The sequence below is a fragment of the Oryzias melastigma genome, linkage group LG22 (assembly GCF_002922805.2).
Source record: "Oryzias melastigma strain HK-1 linkage group LG22, ASM292280v2, whole genome shotgun sequence".
NCBI lineage: Eukaryota > Metazoa > Chordata > Actinopteri > Beloniformes > Adrianichthyidae > Oryzias > Oryzias melastigma.
The window spans coordinates 11,256,461-11,274,677 of NC_050533.1; the positions used below are offsets into that span (position 1 = coordinate 11,256,461).

The following is an 18,217-nucleotide window of genomic DNA, read 5'->3' on the forward strand; positions in this document are numbered from 1 at the left end:
GAAAAATCAGTTTAAGAATAGATATTGTTGCTGTCGTATAAACATAAGGAGTTTTGACGGCCGCTCTAACCTTGAATTTGTTGCCGACGCTGATGAAGCTGAGCTTGCCCGCCTTCTGTTTGGAGTCCTTGATGGTGCTGGAGTTCTCAAACAGTTGCCGAACAAATTTGTCTTTTGATTCGCACACTAAACTCTCCAAGGACATGTGGAGTGCGTCATTATTCTTCTCCACGAAGCGTGTCTGTCAACACATACACACATGCACACGCCTTTACGTCCATTTGTGTTGACGCCAGCTTTTCTTACATATTGATAAAGTACAAGACGGATGAAGAATGACAGTCTTTCACTTAAACTCTGATTTTTTCTGTGGAAATGTCACATATTTGATTGAGTTCTGTGAATAAATCTAGTGAATAATAATACTGTTAATAGAGAAATAGACATGAAACGTATATTAAATATTACAGTTTCATAGCAGACGGCTCCTGCAAAGTGTCTGATGATAAAGCCTTCGTCATCGCGAAGATTTCTGTGGACAGCTAGTTTCGACTTCCTCGGAACCTAAAAGGGGAAAAAAAAGAAAAGACAACTTTCTCATAAATATGTAATTAAAACAGTAATTAAAATAAAAATGTTACTTTAAGCTTCTTAAATTATCTTTTCAGGCTAATTTGTTTTCAATTGTCAAGCGTGCTAACTGTCTGAGTGCAGAGGCGGAGCTATGGGGGGCAAAAGGGGCTGAAAAAAAGTTTTCCCCACCCACTTAGCCCCCCAATTTTTGAGTCCATATTAGCTTTTTATCAAATATTACAAAATGATCACAACAAGCTTCTTTAAGCATTGAAAAAATAACAAAAGCAATATTTAAACTAAAATCTTGAGCCCCTGAAATTATCTGCTACGGCCCTGTATTGTGTATACGGCCATCAGCACCATAGTCTTAGCCAAAATACATGCTGTTCATGCTATGGCAAGAGGAAATTCAGATTTTTGGAAAACCCAGTTTAAAAAAAATAGTCTAGACAAATCTTAATGAATGCAACGCATCATAAGTTTTGACGATGGAATTAATTTGTGAGATTTGAAGAATTTAAACTTTAAAAACAATAATAAAACAGTCCGAAATACACATATTTAAAATCCTTTCATTTATAATGGAGTTCCATGGACTCCACTACCCTTCCCAAGTCTTCTGCCTCCTTCTTGCCCCTCATATAAAATGTTCTAGCTCCGCCCCTGTCTGAATGTAAACATATGAATAAGCTATTCAATTTTTTATTTTATTTTTGACTTTACCCTTTTAAATAACTAAAAAACTTTATTCATGCAGTAAAAGCAACATGGTTGGAGCCACATAAAGCCCTGATGGTGTTTAAGGATACTTTTTGAAAGGATTTTATACTTGCAGATGCAAAACAGACAGACAATTGCAAAAGAGAGAGCAACAAGAGGAGGGGGAGGGGCTAAGACTGCGTCATTCACACAACTGCTCATACAAACTGGAAAAAGACAAGTGATCACAATACGTGTTTTAGTCTAACAAAAGAACAACAAAAAACAAAAAGCAAGGACAAGTGTCCGACCGTGAGCCTGAAGTGCTCTTTGTGCTTGCTGTGAATTGCCAGAGCAAAGTGCTGGTCACTGGGCTGAGGGAGACGATTCTCTTCATCCAGGATGTCTAAAATGCCCACCGTCTTAGACTCCACGAGATCTGAAAACAACAAATATAAAATAAACATTCATGTAAACTCTTATGAGAAATCAGTTCAACCAAAACTGCAAGGAATAAATTGTTTGTAACTAATAACTGAGGAAAACTTCTTTATTCTTCTGAGTCATTGGTTAAAAAAAATAGAATTATTTGATCAAATTAGGAAGATTTGGATCAAATAAGACTGATTTAAATTTATTTAAATATAATTTATTAATTACCGTATTATATTTATGTTTAGTTAAACAGTGTTTTTTTTTATTTTTTATAAGAAAATAGAATCTGTGTTTCAAACAATCACTGAATTAAATAGAATCTAAATAATAAAAAGGGGAACATAATTTCAGTAAACAATTAAACCTGAACTCTCGCTTGTTTGTTCTGACATTTAACAACATTTATGTGGTTTTGACGAAAATGTATTATTTCCAGTTTCCACAGAAAAAACTTTGATGGTAGATAAAAATCCAGCTTCTGTAAATCCATCATTAAGGTTTAATATGATGTAAAATAACAAATAACAATGTTTTTTTTTCTTTCTTTCTTTTTAAGGAAAGAACTTTTTGCTGGTACATTTGGAACAATGTTGATATTTTTTTAATAGAATCTGTCTGATGACAAAGCAAACAAATAAGAAAAAATATAGTTAAAAAGTACATATGAAATAATAATTTGTGGAAACAAAATAATTATAACATGCAAACACAACAGCTACTAATTAATCATAATAACATAATTTATAGTGTGTTTGATGAAAATAACTATGGATTAAATACAGATGACAGACGGCGACTGATTGAGTATTATTTTATTTTAAACAGGCAATAGATGCCTTCAGAAAAGCATAATTTCTTTGTTCAGCTTCCTGATTGGCTGCAGACCATGTCAATCAATCCCCTCAGTGACGTGTCTCTAGTACAGATCCATGCAGCGCTCCAAATCTACATACATCTTTATCTACGATCACATCTTTGTCTACATTTTATTATCTGGGACCTATTGTTCTTTAAAGGTTTGAACAGGAAGGAAAAGTGTGAAAATGTTCATGTCTGTCTGAGAAAAGTGCATAAAGAGTTAAGTGAGGAGTTTTACAGCCTTAAAACATATGTGATCCTTCTTTGTTCACCTATAGTGGGTTATTTTTTTAACCCAATTATAGTTATTTTCTACATTTCTAGTTCCTGTCCACAATTTAGTATTATATTTGCACGATTTAACAATTGGAAGACTAAAATCTTTTTTTTGTTGCATGTGATCAGATGGTCTCAAGCAGTGTTTTGTACATTTTGTTGACAAATCTTTTACTTTTTCCATTCTACAAATGACCTCGTCTTAGCTGGAATCTGCACCCCTGAATGCAGCTTCTGTTCTGATAAATCTTGAAGTAATGATATTATTAAAAATATGCAAAGTGGCCTGTTTGATTAACTACTAAAATATGCGACAGCAGTTGTTGCTTTAACATTTTCAAACTCCAGATCATTTCAGAAGTCTTCAGCAAATCTCTCCCTCAGAATACAGCAAATTTGAAGAGTTTACCGTTCCTTTTATTCAAATACACAAAACATTCTCATCAGGATGCTCATTTAGCCGCACTTTTGAATTATTCATCCACCATTATGTTTACAAAATAATGTGCGGACCAAGGACCTTGGGGGGAAAAAAAAAAGAATCTGCATGAACAAGCACCTGCGCATAAATCCTGGAGATTGATGAGTGAATTAATGGCCAAATCAAATGGTCATTTGCAAGTCATAAATGTTGCTCATTGCTGTCAGTTAGCAACACACCTGAACCCGCACAGCCTTTGAAATACAAATCCCCCTGCTTCAGCCCGATTGGTGGACTGCGTCATCGTAAGAACTCGTTTGAGGGCAGAACATAAGCTAAACAAGTGGGTATAATTTCTGCAGCTTCTCATTTCACCAAAGAGGCCATAAGATCCCGAAAACACTGAGTGCGCTCACTGTCCACAGAGACAGGGATAGGCCAGCTATGAGGATGAAAAGCAGTCAGTATTTTTGTCCCCCCCTCACTCTGAAGTGGATCCTGGAGGAACGGCTATAATGAATGGCATGTGGGTGAGGTAATAATACACTTGAGCCGACCACAGAGATATGTGTGTGGGAAGCACAGGCAGCCATATCTCAGTCGGAGCTTGTTGCATTTTGCTGCAAAAACTGCCATTTCTCATCATCCCAGGCAGGGCCGGATGTAGGAATAGTAATGCCGTGACAGCCCCCCCCAGATGTGATGGCCCGTAAAAGTCCAAAATTAACGAAAGAAATAAAAATGACCCCCAAAAAACATACATACAAAAAATGTATGTGACAAATGTATTTGAGTGGTAGTATCTCCAAGCTAACGCAGCTGACTGGCCGCTATTGATGACATCATCAAGTGGGAGTAACATACAAATTTGAAGACTCTGGCTATGTCTGAATTCTCACCCTAATCCCTAACTCCTATAAAACTATATAGTGCGGGACTATATAGTGCTCTGGATTTTTAAATCAATTCAGACACCATGCCGATTACTTTACTTTTGTTTTGCTGAATGTCGGATATGTCACTGATTTCACAAAGTAAAAATCAAATCAATATGAACATTTCACAACGTCTATTTGTGACTCCACTGTGTTCTGATGATGAAAATGTGGATGGTTTGTTAAAAAATTACACTTAAGCATATTTTTTTCTTTGCAAAAATTGTTCAACCACAATGCATTGTGGTCTATATTCGCTAATGTAGTGAGTATCGATGCACGCAAGTTTTTTGCAAAGATTTCTGGGAAATTTCTAGCGCACTCAATTTTGGAATTGGTAGATTCTGACAGCATCACAAAATGGCAAACGCACTTTATAGAGCACTATGTAGTGAGTGGGGAAGGAATTCAGATTTAGCCTTTTTTTTCCAAAACTCTCCGTTTGGAGGGCTAAATGAAGAGGTAGGGAGACGCTGTAGGGGTGGGAGAAAAATTCTTATTCGGCCATGAATCTAAGTAATAACTTTGAGTTAGAATGACTTTTTAAAAGTTATAAAACCAATGTCTTTATGTATTTTCCACAGCTAGCAGCTCCACGCTAACGTAGATGACCGGCGACTATTGATGACGTCATCGAAATGGAATAACCGAATTTGAAGTTAGAATTTTTCCATAACTCTCTATTTGGAGGACTAAAATGTACGGGATGAGGAAGAATTCGGATTCAGCCAAAAATGTTAGTAACGACTTTTAGTATGAATTTTTAAAGTTATAAAACCGATGCTGTTATGTATTTTCAAAGCTAGCAGCTCTGCGCTAACGTAGATGACCGGTAACTATTAATGATGTCATTGAGAGGGAGTGATATACAAATTTGAGGACATAATTTTTCCATGACTCTCCACGTAAAGGGATAAATGTAGGGGTAGGGGGAAGCCGTAGGGGGAGGGGAAGAATCTGGATTCTGTCATGAACTGATATGAGGGTTTTCTATATATTTTAAGGGTTTGGAGAGCTATGACACCCCAGAGTTACACCAAACCTGGACTTGCCCCCCCGAAAGCACCTGTACCCCAATTGTGGGGACGGCTAAATCCCAGAACGTTGATCTGATGGCCTGCAAAAATATGCTAAATCATCGTCTAATTAGCTTCTACAGACGTCATTTTGGGGATTTGGAGTTAGCTTAGTATTTGGTTTTAAATTAAAGCTTTTTTTTTCATGTGAGGAAGTGTAGAACTTACCTATGCAGTCTTGGTTATCAACATAATGCACCTCATTCACTCCCAGCCCTTCCTTTTGATAAAGTTCTTGCTCCTATATTTATAAACATAACAAATAGAATAAAATTTTAAAAAGAAAAAAAATTCAGGCAAACTGTTATTTAAAAAAAATATATTTTCCATAGACAAAGCAAGAAAAAAAATCAAAACAACAACATTTTAATAACAAAGATACCACTTGTGGTATCAATAACAAAATTGGGAAACAAAACGAGCGTACAATAATTAACAAGCCTCCGGAGAAATTACAACTCTGACAAAAGTGCACCGGAGAGATGGAAGGAAAATGAGAAAGCCAGCCACTTCCTCCCGGATCATGATATTTGGCGACATGACGTGGCTTGTTTCCCAGCATGAGTATAAGCACACACCGCATCATCTCAATCCACCGGATGCTCACCCACCTCCTTCAGAATGCGCTCGTTGAAGAACTGCTGCAGTTTCTCATTGCAGTAATTGATGCAGAACTGCTCAAAGCTGTTGTGCTCAAAATACTCTGAGAGCAGAAGAAAAAAAAAACATGCATTTCAATTAATTTCCAAAATGAAAAGATTTGCTAAGCTTGTGTATATTAATTATGACAGAAGGAAAAATGATCTCTCAAGCCAGAACTCTGGAAATGAAGTGCATGCGGGCATTTCAATGAGGAAAAACACATCTCTATTGGATTTGATTCTGGTTAAAAGCTTGGAAATAGCATCAAAATGGATTTAATTTGTTTTTTTTACGAACCATCAATCGTGGGTCAGATGTTAAAGACCCATTTAGATCATCTTTTGATCTATTTTCAAAGAGTTCACAGTGTCTTTTTTAAATTATGACTATGAGGTTTTTAGACAAAACTTAAAAGTGACATTTTCTAGGACATAGTTTCTGCAAAGCGGCAGTAGTTCGTTTGAGTTGTGGGAGGACGCCTTGATGCGGAGCAACCCCGCCCCCTTTCCTTTTGTCATTGCTGAGAGCTCTCTGTTTGCATGCTCTCCTGCACATTAAAAGTTAAAACAGGTTGAACTTTAAACAATCAGGACTTGGATTTGGTAATGAAGAATGGATGGCATCACTTTTAATTCACAAAATGCCAAACATTTGAAAATTGATCATGAAAAGAAATTAATATTTTCATTTTTTTGCCAGAATGGAATCACATGACACCAAGTATTTCTTATATCAGAATAGAGCTGTGAAAGAAAATTCTTGAAATTTACACCACTTTGATATTTCGCACTAATCCTCTTCCAACTGTAGGTGGCGAACAAGCGCAATTTTGCAGTAGAAAAAGAAAAGCAGAAGAAGAAGAAGAAGCCCTATCCTGTTTGTGCTACACATTCTCACCCCCAAGTCCCAACCAGAACCATTAATGGACGTATGTTTCGGGCCCCCTCCGGGTCACTTTTTGAAGTTTTGGCTGTTCCATTAAATCAGGGGTTCCAAACCCTGGCCATAAACCAGGCCAAGGGTGGCTTGGTACTGGGCCACAGACGCCAATCAGGGGTGCCCAACACCGGATGCAGCACCAGATGGGGTACTAGATGCAATAACGGACACAGAACTGGTACTGGGTTCGGGTTGGGGTAGAAGTTCAGGTCCGGTCTGGTCTGTCCGTATCCAGAGGGTTGGGCACCCCTGATTAGCGTCTGTGGGCTGGTACCAAGCCACCCTTGGACTGGTTTGTGGCCAGGGTTGGGGATCCCTGATTTAATGGGAACAGCCAGCATATAAAAAAATGACGAGTTGGAGAAACACAATAAGTGACGCGGAGGGGGTCCAAACCATACGACTATATATGACGAGTTGGGAGTGGGATGTGTTAGTTTGTGTGGTATAAACACTGAGGGCTAAAGGAGTGTTTTGAACATGCGTTACATGCCTCAGGATGGAGGCAGGGAGCTTGTGGTCCACCAATTGTATTTTCTAAAATACGCTCTTCTTTGAATGACATTTTTTTTCGTTTGCTCCTGATTCATAACAATTTGAATAAGGAAATACTCAGAAATGCAAGTTTAAGCTTACATTTCTCAACATAAATCCTCCATAATAAGAAGAATACCACAAGAGCATACTAAAAACACACGATTTTCATCAGAGTGTCTTAAATAGTTCTTTGTCTAAATCGGCAATAATCTAACAGTTTAAAAAAATGCACATGGAATTACCAAATCCAGCAATGTCCAACACGCCGATGAAGTTGGAGGAGGCCTGGAAGGGGAAGCACTGGTTGACTCGCTTGACCACGTGATCAAAGAGGCGGCTGTACACCGCTTTGGCCAGGGCGTCCCGGGCATTGTTCGCCTGTTCCACCTTTAGAGGCACCCTGGAGAGACGCACAAAGTGGGACAGTGAGAGAAATTTGGAAACTGGGACACGCTAGACTCCTATTAAGCCTCTCTCTTATATTTACTTTCTTCATTCAGCCCCATTTCTAACATGGAAGCAAATATTTGGTTGTGCCACTTTTTTTTCTTTTTTGGGGGGCAGGAAAACCTCCCCTTTTTGAATTCATAAAAACGAGGATTTGTAAGCCTCAAACGTTTGCTGTAACCTCTAAAAGAACTTTTTTTTCTGGTTGAAATTATTGAAAGGGGTTGACTTATTTGACAAAGTGCAGCTCCGTGGTGATTGAGAGTTCAGCGAAGGCTTTCCCAACTGGGAGGAAGTTGAATTTAAAATGAAAGAAGCTCTTTCTTTTTCTTTTTTTGCTTTGTTATACCTTTTTAAACTCCTCTTTTGATATTCAACTCTACCTTCTCCATTGAAAACTTCATCTATTACAAAAACTCCTCATATTTATGCTCAAACTGAACCCTCTATTTCTACACAGTACAAACCATAGATAGAAGTTTTTTCCTGCTGATTATTGCAGCTAAGTTTTAGATCACCTTAAAGACTCTGTTGCACCCTCCCTCTGTTATCCTCAGCTTCCCTGGGGGGGGTCACAGTGGATTTGTCTGTCGGTTGGATTTGTCTTGGTAACAAAGACAGTTCCCCTTCGCTCCACCTCCTCCCCCAGACCCACGGGGGGGCTTCACTGTACTGCAGCCACGCTGCCCTGCCTTCTCAGATACGGCCTGCATTATTAATGCAGAGAAAACACTTCCAGGCCGGCCCAGCATCTGGCCCCTTTTGAAATATTCATCTAGAAAAACCTGCCCCCCCCCACCCCCACCCCACCCCAACATTGAAAGAGTCAATACAGCATTCTCCATTCGTGTTTCTTCTGTATCTAAATGGAAATATTTGTAATGTGGCATCATAATCGTACATCGGTTCCTTCTAGTTATTTTATTACTTATTAGGTTGAAATTATTTTTTTCTGAATTAAATTAACTGGTGGAGTGGTGGAGTATATTTTTGAACAAATTCAAAGATGCTCAAACTTTTTGCTTTGAATCTCACTTGATAACTGTGCCTTTGGCGCCCCCTGCTGTAGTGAGCATGACTCTGGTTGTCAGGCTGACCCGCAGGTCGTCCTTATCCAAACCCAACAGGTCGGCGCAGTACTCCAGAGTCTGGTCTGAGTGGTTCTTTAAGATACAACCGCCTGAAACAAAAAGAGAAAGCATAAAAAAAAAAAACTAAAAAAAAAACAATAACTTAAAAGTCATGGCTGTGAGTTTGAGTTCCCTGTAATTGAGAATGAACGTCTCACCTGAGGGGAAGAGGGGGTGGGGTCGTTCCACACTAACACTTCTGCCCACAACCCAAAAGCAAACTTCTAATGAACAACTGCCACAAACTATGTCCTAGAAAATGACTTTTTTAAAAATATTTTTTTTTCTAAAAACTGGACACTCATAACTAAGAAGACCACTGGGAAGGATTTTAGAACACCTCAGAAGATGACTGGAGTTCAATCAATTGCTAATTAATTGTTTATTTCCGAGCTTGAAATAAAATCCTAATTAAATATGAATTTTCTTAGTTTTTTTAATAAAAACTTGCACTTTAAAAACATTTGATCAAAAATATAACTTAATTCAACATGATAACATGATCAAAACTATCTTAAGTAAAAGGAACTGCCAGATTCATACATCTCAACCTCTGCTTCACCTGAAGAACTTCCTGTTTCCTCAAAGTCGATGTTTCCCAAATGCAGGACGCCAGAGACGACCCGGAACAGGTCCAGCTTCTCCGTGTCGTCCAGACCGATCTTCTTCATGGCCACACACATCCTGTTGAAATCTCCCTGGTCGTCCACAAGGGGGTCCTTCAGAGCGCCCAACTTCAGATGCTGGCAGAAGAAAACCCCCCACAGAAATGAGTTTAAAACCCAACTCAAAAAAAAATAAAGCCTTAAAGGATTCCAAAAAGCTTTTCAGGGCAGATCGGAAACTCTCACTGCAAAATAAAAGCGTAGAAAGAAAAGCATGCAGATACTGATTATGCAGATAGACGGATTCTGAACCTCCTGAAACAAGACTCAGAAAATGACAGAGCCTCAGTAATAATTAGAAATGTAAAATAGCCTGAGTGATGAATATAAACAGAACTGATGTGAATTATAATAAGAAAAATATACTGTAAATAAACTAAAGAGCACTTGAAGACTGGTAGTTAATTATACACTCAATTATAAGATGAATTAATCACAAATGAAATGATCAAGAGTTGTCTAAAATTATTTCCCTCATTATACGCTAAACCAACGGAATGCAATTTGACGCTTGAGTCTGTTGAGTTCATGCTAACGTTCTTACTGCTTTCAGAAATGGGAAAGAATATCATTTCACTGCCTGGTATTTAATCCGCAGCAGTAAAAACTTAGCAAAGTAGAACAAACAACAAAAAGAGAAAATCTAAAGCTAAGTTATGCATGCAAGAAACTATGAACACATGATTATTGACTGTTTGCACGGCAAAAGAGGGAAAATAAATCTGAATAAACAGAAAGTCACCTTGTTGTCCTGTAGGTTAGAAACAAAAAGGTGACATAATGATGTTAGTGACATCTAAAGAAACGTCATTCTTGAAAATTTTCTGAACACTTTAAACTAGCTTCAATAAAACAATGGCTAATCAGAAAAATAGACACGGTGGTGTAGTGGTTGGCGCTCTCGCCTCACAGCGAGAAGGCCGTTGTTCAAGCCCCAGAAGGAACCTTTCTGTGTGGAGTTTGCATTCTCTCACTGTGGTTTTCTCCGGCTTCCTCTTATAACCATGCTTCATAGATTTATTAATGACTCTAAATTGTTCCTATTTGTGAGAATAACTGTGACGAACTGGCAGGCTGCCCCTCGCCCTCACCCAACTGTAGCTCGGATAGGCTCCAGCAACCTCAAAAGAGAATCTAGTGGGTTCTGAAGAGGGATGGAGATCAATTTTAAAGCACATTATCAAAATATCCAAGAATCCCATTTGTTTCTGATGCAAATTTATTAAATTGATTATGAATTATAAGCAGCGGCTGGGTGGCTCAGTGGGCTAGGTGAAGGGCTGGCACGCAGGAGCCCTGGGTTCGATTCCAGGGTTGTCCACTGATCCCCACCCAGATTGGGTCCTTAGGCAAGACCCTTGACGCTGCTGCCTAACTGGGTCCCTGTGCCCCTCAAGTACAGGGTTGTGTCAGGAAGGGCATCCGGCGTAAAAACTCTGCCAAATCACTGATGCGAAACAGTGGGTGCTGTTACGCTGTGGCGACCCCGAAAGGGATAAGCCGAAAGTGAACCTCCAATTGTGGTTTCCATTTGGAGAATTTATCGAAATTCCATTTGCCCTGCGACGGACTGGCGACCTGTCCAGGGTGTATCCCGCCTTCGCCCTTCAGTAGCCGGGATAGGCTCCGGCACCCCCGCGACCCCGAAAGGGACACAGCGGTCAAGAAGATGGATGGATGGATGGATGAATTATAAGCGGCTCTTAAATTAGCCTTAATAACCCTTTAACACAAAATCTTTCACATACTGTAACTTTTCGACTGTTAGCATGATCAATGTAACTCTAGTAGATTGTGAAGGAGAAAAGCGGCTGCTTTTCTCCTTCACAATCTACTAGAGTTACATTGATCGTTTTAACAGTCAGAACTAATCCCAAACATTTTTGTCTGCTCCTGATTCACAACAATTTAAATAAAAAAGTATTCAGAAAAACAATTTCAAGCTCAATTATCTTTAAAGATATCGTCCATAATCATAAAAATGTTAAAAACATGATTTTATCTCTTCAAACAGAAACAGAAAAAGCAAGACTAAAATAAGTGTTCATTTGTTCTCGTGCAGATGTGGAAAATGTAAAACAGGTTTGGGCCTCTGGGGCTGCTGTGTCCTGTGATCTCTTCCTCACACTACCTCTGATCCCCTACGAGTCTCCTGAACCTCGGAATATCACAAAAGAATAAACTGAGACGGAGAAATGAGAGAACGTGCATAATTAGTCCCAGAGAGAGCAGCACATCACAGTTATTCTTGTAATTGTCTCACAATATTAATTACTCGTCTGCTGCGGGCTCAGCAACCCAGCGAGGCGTTACTTTTTCTAAGTCATCTATAATTCATCAAATACAAAGAAATGGACTCAATATCTTTTGGCAAAAACAATATTAATTAAAAACATATTCGTTTGAGTTGACAGTGTTCTGAAAACTTGTCACTTGAAGTAAAGTGATCAGATGGGGGATTAGAAAAGGGGAGGAGCCTAAACAGATTACCTCAGGACTCTTGCGACTCTGCATGATTTGTTTATCGGAGTCTTTACTGGCGAAGTATCTGGTACATCCTCGGTTCAGGTACTGCAGAAAAAAGAAGAACTTAAAAACTTGCTAATATATTTAACATTTATAGTGAGAATTTATTCATCTCGCAAAAATTTGAATAGTTGACGGCTGTGGAGAGACTGTCTGATAAAGGTGTAACTGTAATTTCTAAGTGAAGAACATCTTTATTTTAAAGCAAAATCTGCTGAAAACATGTTCATATTCCCTCAAGTTGTAAATTTATTGATATTAGACTTCAAACTAACACCACGAAAAACACCACTAAAGATTTAAGCAATGAACTTCACAGCAATCAGCCATCGCATCAAAACCTAGAAAGAGCCACATAGTCTTACTTTAGCCCTTAAGAAGTTTGGATTTGCATTCATGGAATTTTTAAAAAATATATATAAATATGAATTATGCCAATTTTTGGCAAGAACAAAAGCAAAAATATAAAAAGAACCTAGCATCTGACAGAAGCTTCTTCTTCTTCTTCAGCTAACTTCTTTTCAAAATAAAAGATGATCTGTGCCAAACAGGATCATCTCAGTGCAGCCTAGAGCAGCTAGTAACCATTGTTGTGCAGCATAAGATTTTATGTGTTTTTAACTCATAAAAGATCAAACTTTTTACCAAAGTTTTGCTTTGCATATTAAATCTGTGCATTCTGGAGGTAGCAAAACAGTCCTGCTTTTATATAACAATTTGATTCCCAATAGTATCTTGTCTTGTTTTTTATATTTTCCTCTGCCCCCTTTTTTTTTGTTTGTTTGTTTTTTAGTTCAGTTTTGTTTCATTATAGGAACTTGACCTATTAAATGCTGCATACGTTACCATGTGTAATGTTATTTGATAAAACTCAATAAAAAAACCTGAATAGAAAAAAAATAAAAAATAAAAATCAAACAAGTAAGCAGTTGGACCCTTTTTTCTGTTTGATAACACAACAAGATAATTTCAACTTTCTGTTCTGACCCTGAAACTGTCTGGAGAGTCCAGGTGTAAAGTCTTCTTCAGTTCCTCTGACGCTCCGGCGCACAGTCGGTAGAAGATGTGGTAATTCCTCTCGTCGTTACTCTGCATGCAAATCCTGGACTTCTCCAGCAGGTAATGCGACACAAATCCACCCACAACAGCATTCTGCGGGCACAAAAAAAACTTAAACGACCATTTAAAAATGTATAAATCAAATACAAACAATAGACCGTTTCTGACCTTATCATTAAAGTGGATCTCCACAAACTTCCCAAAGCGACTGCTGTTATTATTCCGGACTGTTTTTGCATTTCCAAAAGCCTCCAGAAGAGGATTGGCTGAAGAAAAACATCTTGATTACCTAAAGTGCATTTACAACTGATAAACATCTAATCTGCTTATAGATTACCTTCTACAATTCTCTCGTCGATGTCTTGGCCACTTCCATAAGTTGTTGTCAGATATCTGCAAAGTAGTGATATAAATAAATAAAATAATATAAATAAAATCATACATCATCAATGCATTATTTGTGACATTTACAATAAAACTCTAAGTGAGTAAAAACATTAAAATTATGTGCTTAACAACTAAAAAATTGTATCCTTCGAAAAAAAAATAAGACTTTCAAACACACACACAAAATATTTTAGGCTGAAATAGTTTACAGTCAAATTGACCAATAAAAAGGGGAAAAGTGAGGAGGGAAAACAGGAAGCAGCATTAAGCGTGTGTTTTTGATGAAAACTTACCTCAGAACAAACTTGGTGTTTTCCGTCTTTCCAGCCCCAGATTCTCCAGAAACTATGATCGACTGGCTCATCTTTAGGACCTTCATATCTCTGTAGGCTTTGTCCGCTGCAACAGTAAAACAAGGTTACTACAAGTTTATTCAAGTTAATTTTAACTTGAAAAATGACCTTTATAAAACCATGCATGTAAAAAAAGACCAATTTCTCAGTCTATTTCCCATTGTATCAATTTATTCCCATTTTATGATCAAAACTAGCTTCTTATCGTGTTGTGTTGGTGCATAACAACTGGTTCTCCTACTGTTTATAAACATAATTTGATCAAAAATAATAGTGCACATGATTTGAATTTTATTTTTGATTTTTTTTTAATTAATGTTAATTGAAAAATCAAAATCTTGCTATGAAATGTGAAATTGAGAAGTTTCTTGCAGCACATTTTTAAGGCTCAGGTATCAAAATTTAAGACTTCAGATATTTTATTCATAAATTCAATGCTTTTCAGACCTAGTAACCCTTATGCTTTATTAAAAGTGGGGTCATCTGGATCCCACAAGACCTCTTTTTCTCCAAGGATTTTTTTTATCTTCACTGATGTCAGTTGCAGACATACAATCCTGTCCACCTTTGTCCACTTTAGTCATGGGAGGGATCACAGATCAATATAAGGGTGGGGTCATCTGGACCCCATAAGAGAGCACAAGGGTTAAGACCCCATGGGATCCATGATAAAAACAATCGGTTTGATCATCTTCTGATCTATTTTCAAAGCATTCCCAGTGATATTCTAATTAGGAACATGCTGCTTTAGCTTAAAAAAAAACAAAAAAACTGAAATTTGCTTCAAAATTGTGGGCGGGACCGTTGCTGTATTTTCGATTCACAAATACGCTCTTTTTCAAACAGCATTTTTTTCCTCCTTCTGATTCACTATTTGAATTAAAAAATACTCAGAAATGCAATTATAAGCATAATTATTTTACATGTCTTCCATGATCTGAAAAAATGCCACAAGAACATGTTAAAACCCCCAAAACATGATTTTCATCTTTAATTAAATACCAGGGACAGCTGAAAACCTCTTGTGCCATCTATTAATCTTTTTTTCCAAACTGTTTGGGTGTGTAAAGATTTCAGATTAAACTCTGTCTTATCTTGTGAACTTGAAAAGAGACAAGATTTATCACACTGAGGTAACTCCACTGATTCCACAATGCTAGTTAGCTTCCTGCTTTTAGAACACAGCTCTTTCTATTGAGCTGTTTTAAACCGGTCAGTGTTGGTTAATAAAATATACAAGTAGCTTTTTAACAAGAACATAAACAGTCATGGAGAAGCTGTGCAAATCTGCAACAAACCAAACTGGATAAAGAAAAGTCGCTAAAAGTCTTACTGTTCTGATAACAAAAACAAAACAAGAAAAGGCTAGCTTGTTTTTGTCGCCACAAGACAGTTGTGAACTCTCACCTATAGCGAAAACATGTGGTGGCAGGGTGCCCAAGGACTTCCCTCGGTAGGACTTGATAGCTTCAGGGCCGTACAGCTTTGGAATGTCATAGTAAGGATTGACAGCTATCAGGATGTTAGCCACGTAGGTCTGCAGAGAAAGGACAGAATTTGAGATTCCATATATGAACAGTGAAAGACACCTTCTAACTGAAGGTTGGTGACCACACCTTCACTTGTTTTTATGACTTGCTTTCCTCATTTACCAGCTGTTTTAACATTTCTAGCTTTACTCTTGTCGGGTAACCCTTTCCTCTTTACCAGCTGGCACTTTTCCCTCCTGGGAATCATGTACACAGATCATTTTAGCTTTCCAATCTGCTACCTGATGTAGCTAGTAACATCTTTAACACCAATGACTGTATATGAGAAGTGGACTGAGGGACCCCTCCCCCACTGTGTCCCAAACAGGAAGTACCTACGGGCTCCAAGAAGTTGAAATCCCATAGAGTAGAAATAAACAGCTATGACTCAGTCATTGCATTTGTCAGAACAACTTGATCATTTTAAAAACCTACGAAACTTTTGACAGATTTTGTGTAGAGGTGTGTGGATTTCCTACAGGCTCACTCTTGAATGGCAAGAGTGGTTGTGATAGAAAAAATGACTCCACCCAATCACTGTTTAGTCTGGCTCCAACATGGTGACATCTTTAACATAAAAAAAGCAAATAAATTGACTATATTTGATTGTAGTTGGAAGTAAACCATTTTCTATTGGTGACGTCACTATTGCTCAGTCCAGTGTCTGATACAGTCAGGTGAGGTCACCCTTAGAAAATATCTTGCTTCTGCCTCAACCAAATAAAGTCATTTCAGTCACCATTTCAGGTGTTGCCGTGCAGGGAGCAAGTGACTTTCATATGTGGGGCAGGGGGTGGGGGGCAGAAGACTTTAAATGAGTGGCAAATGATAACAGCAGATTCAATACAAATGAAAGGACCATAAATAATTAATTCTCACTCCCAACTCATCATATGTGGACGTATGGTTCGGGCCCCCTCCGAGTCACTTTTTGAAGTTTTGGGTGTCCCAGACTCATCGTCTCTTCACGTGCTGATTGTCCCCATTAAATCAGGGATCCCCAACCTCCAGACCGTGGCCTGGTACCCGTCCAAGGGCTGCTTGGTACCAGGCCACAGATGCTAATCAGGGGTCCCCAACCCTTGAGATGCAGACCGGACCAATACCCTAACCTGGATGGTTCCAGTCCACGTCCATTACCCCGCCCCGGGGGTCAAGGACCCCTGATTTAATGGGAACACCCAAAATGTCAAAAAGTGATGCGAAGGGGGCTCGAACCATCCCTCCATGTATGATGAGTTGGGAGTGAGAATGTGTAGAAAATTGATGAAAATAGTGTAAAATAAGTCATTTGAGGGGCTCTAGATTCATTAAAACTATTTGCTTGGGGAATCAAAACTTTTTCCTGGGGGGCCACCATTCCCCCCCGGTAGCTCCGCCCCTGTTGTCATGTTAGAGACAAGCGTCAGTAAGTCCAAGACAGTCTGAGTCAATTTATAACTTGAGATAAAGAAAATATGTCATAAAAAATAAGATTTGCAAGAACATGTTAAAAAAAAAAGTATTAGAGCAAAAATAGTTATTCTGACAAATAGAATGACTGGGGAATAGGTGTTTATTTCTCATTAGAAGTCTATGGGATTTTGCCTTCTTGGAGCCGGTGGGTACTTCCTGTTTGCTCAGGATTGCTCAGTCCAGTTCTCATATACAGTCATTTTTTGATACACAAGAAATAAAAAGTCAAAATAGGAGCGTCATACGTAGATGTGATCTTTGTTGTACCGCACTCTGACATTGTTGAGAAGAGTGGCCTCGTTCAAGTACATAAGAGAACCTATCCAGACAAAAGAGCACAGTCAAGATGAAATCCTTTCAAAATAAAACGACTGGTGCAAGTAAATACTCACAGTTGTCGTCTACGTGTTTGTTGACATCATCCTCTGCCGGGAAGACGTGGCTCATCGGAGCAAGAAAAGTCTGCAACATCAATCATTGGAAGCCGTTCACAAACCAGATACACTAATCTGGGATTATCCATTGTTAGTCTTTAGGAAAACTTATGACTCCAAAATAAAAGTTGAACATATTGCATTTGTGCATGATCATGAAACATTTACCGCGCTTAAAGATCAAAGTAATGATTTGGGGTGTGACATGTTGGCAGACTAAATTAGATACTGATGTTCTCATTGCATTGTTTAAGAGTTTGTGTTCATGGAAATAAGCTCAATGGAACAAGTCAGCTGTGAAAGAAACAGGGGGAGAGACATGGCAGGGTGATGAATAATTTGGTGGAGCAACAGGATCTGAGCACCTGGACGGGTTAGAGAGTGGCGAGCAAACGGCGCCGATATGCCTCCAGCTAAAGTGCTGGAGACGTAGTTGTACATCAACGTAACGAACAAACTCCATCTGTGTTTGATTCTCCTGAAACATTGTTGCGTATCAATGCTGGTTGTCAGCGCTACCATTCTGTGCAATGATGTGTGGTTTATTACAACAAGATGTCTGTAAGCATAAACAGAGGGAGCTTTGTCAGGCAGGATCAGTCAGCCGCAATAATGAGCATGTGAAACGAGCGACCAATGAAAAGTGGCGAAAAGGTGACAAGACTGAAGGTCACGTTTGGGACTCGGACACTAATGAGCTCAGATCTGCTGTTAGAAAAAAAAAAAATTCAATAACTCTTTCATTGGTCCACTGAACAGAATGACGTTTATGTTTTAATAAAAGGGACATGACGGATTTAAAATAAGATAATTTTCTCCCTGAAGAGTCCAAATTATT

The 18,217-nt window shown here is 38.5% G+C and overlaps 1 protein-coding gene across 5 annotated transcripts in view; it reads right to left on the bottom strand.

Moving 5' to 3' along the window:
• The window catches only part of myo6b (myosin VIb), a 46,961-nt gene that overhangs the window by 19,908 nt on the left and 8,836 nt on the right, over positions 1–18,217 (bottom strand). For 3 of the 5 annotated variants that reach the window (XM_024271057.1, XM_024271070.1, XM_024271050.1), the window contains exons 3-19: positions 17,338–17,407; positions 17,191–17,264; positions 15,369–15,498; positions 13,902–14,007; positions 13,559–13,614; positions 13,390–13,487; positions 13,150–13,314; positions 12,127–12,207; positions 10,379–10,387; positions 9,534–9,714; positions 8,877–9,021; positions 7,637–7,794; positions 5,888–5,979; positions 5,445–5,517; positions 1,587–1,714; positions 469–564; positions 71–241 (exon numbers count right to left, since the gene is read on the bottom strand). In XM_024271057.1, the coding sequence (XP_024126825.1) occupies positions 71–241; positions 469–564; positions 1,587–1,714; positions 5,445–5,517; positions 5,888–5,979; positions 7,637–7,794; positions 8,877–9,021; positions 9,534–9,714; positions 10,379–10,387; positions 12,127–12,207; positions 13,150–13,314; positions 13,390–13,487; positions 13,559–13,614; positions 13,902–14,007; positions 15,369–15,498; positions 17,191–17,264; positions 17,338–17,407 (1,833 nt within the window). The remainder of the gene's footprint in view (positions 1–70; positions 242–468; positions 565–1,586; positions 1,715–5,444; positions 5,518–5,887; positions 5,980–7,636; positions 7,795–8,876; positions 9,022–9,533; positions 9,715–10,378; positions 10,388–12,126; positions 12,208–13,149; positions 13,315–13,389; positions 13,488–13,558; positions 13,615–13,901; positions 14,008–15,368; positions 15,499–17,190; positions 17,265–17,337; positions 17,408–18,217) is intronic. The other 2 variants (XM_024271078.1, XM_024271065.1) reach the window with 1 other exon arrangement.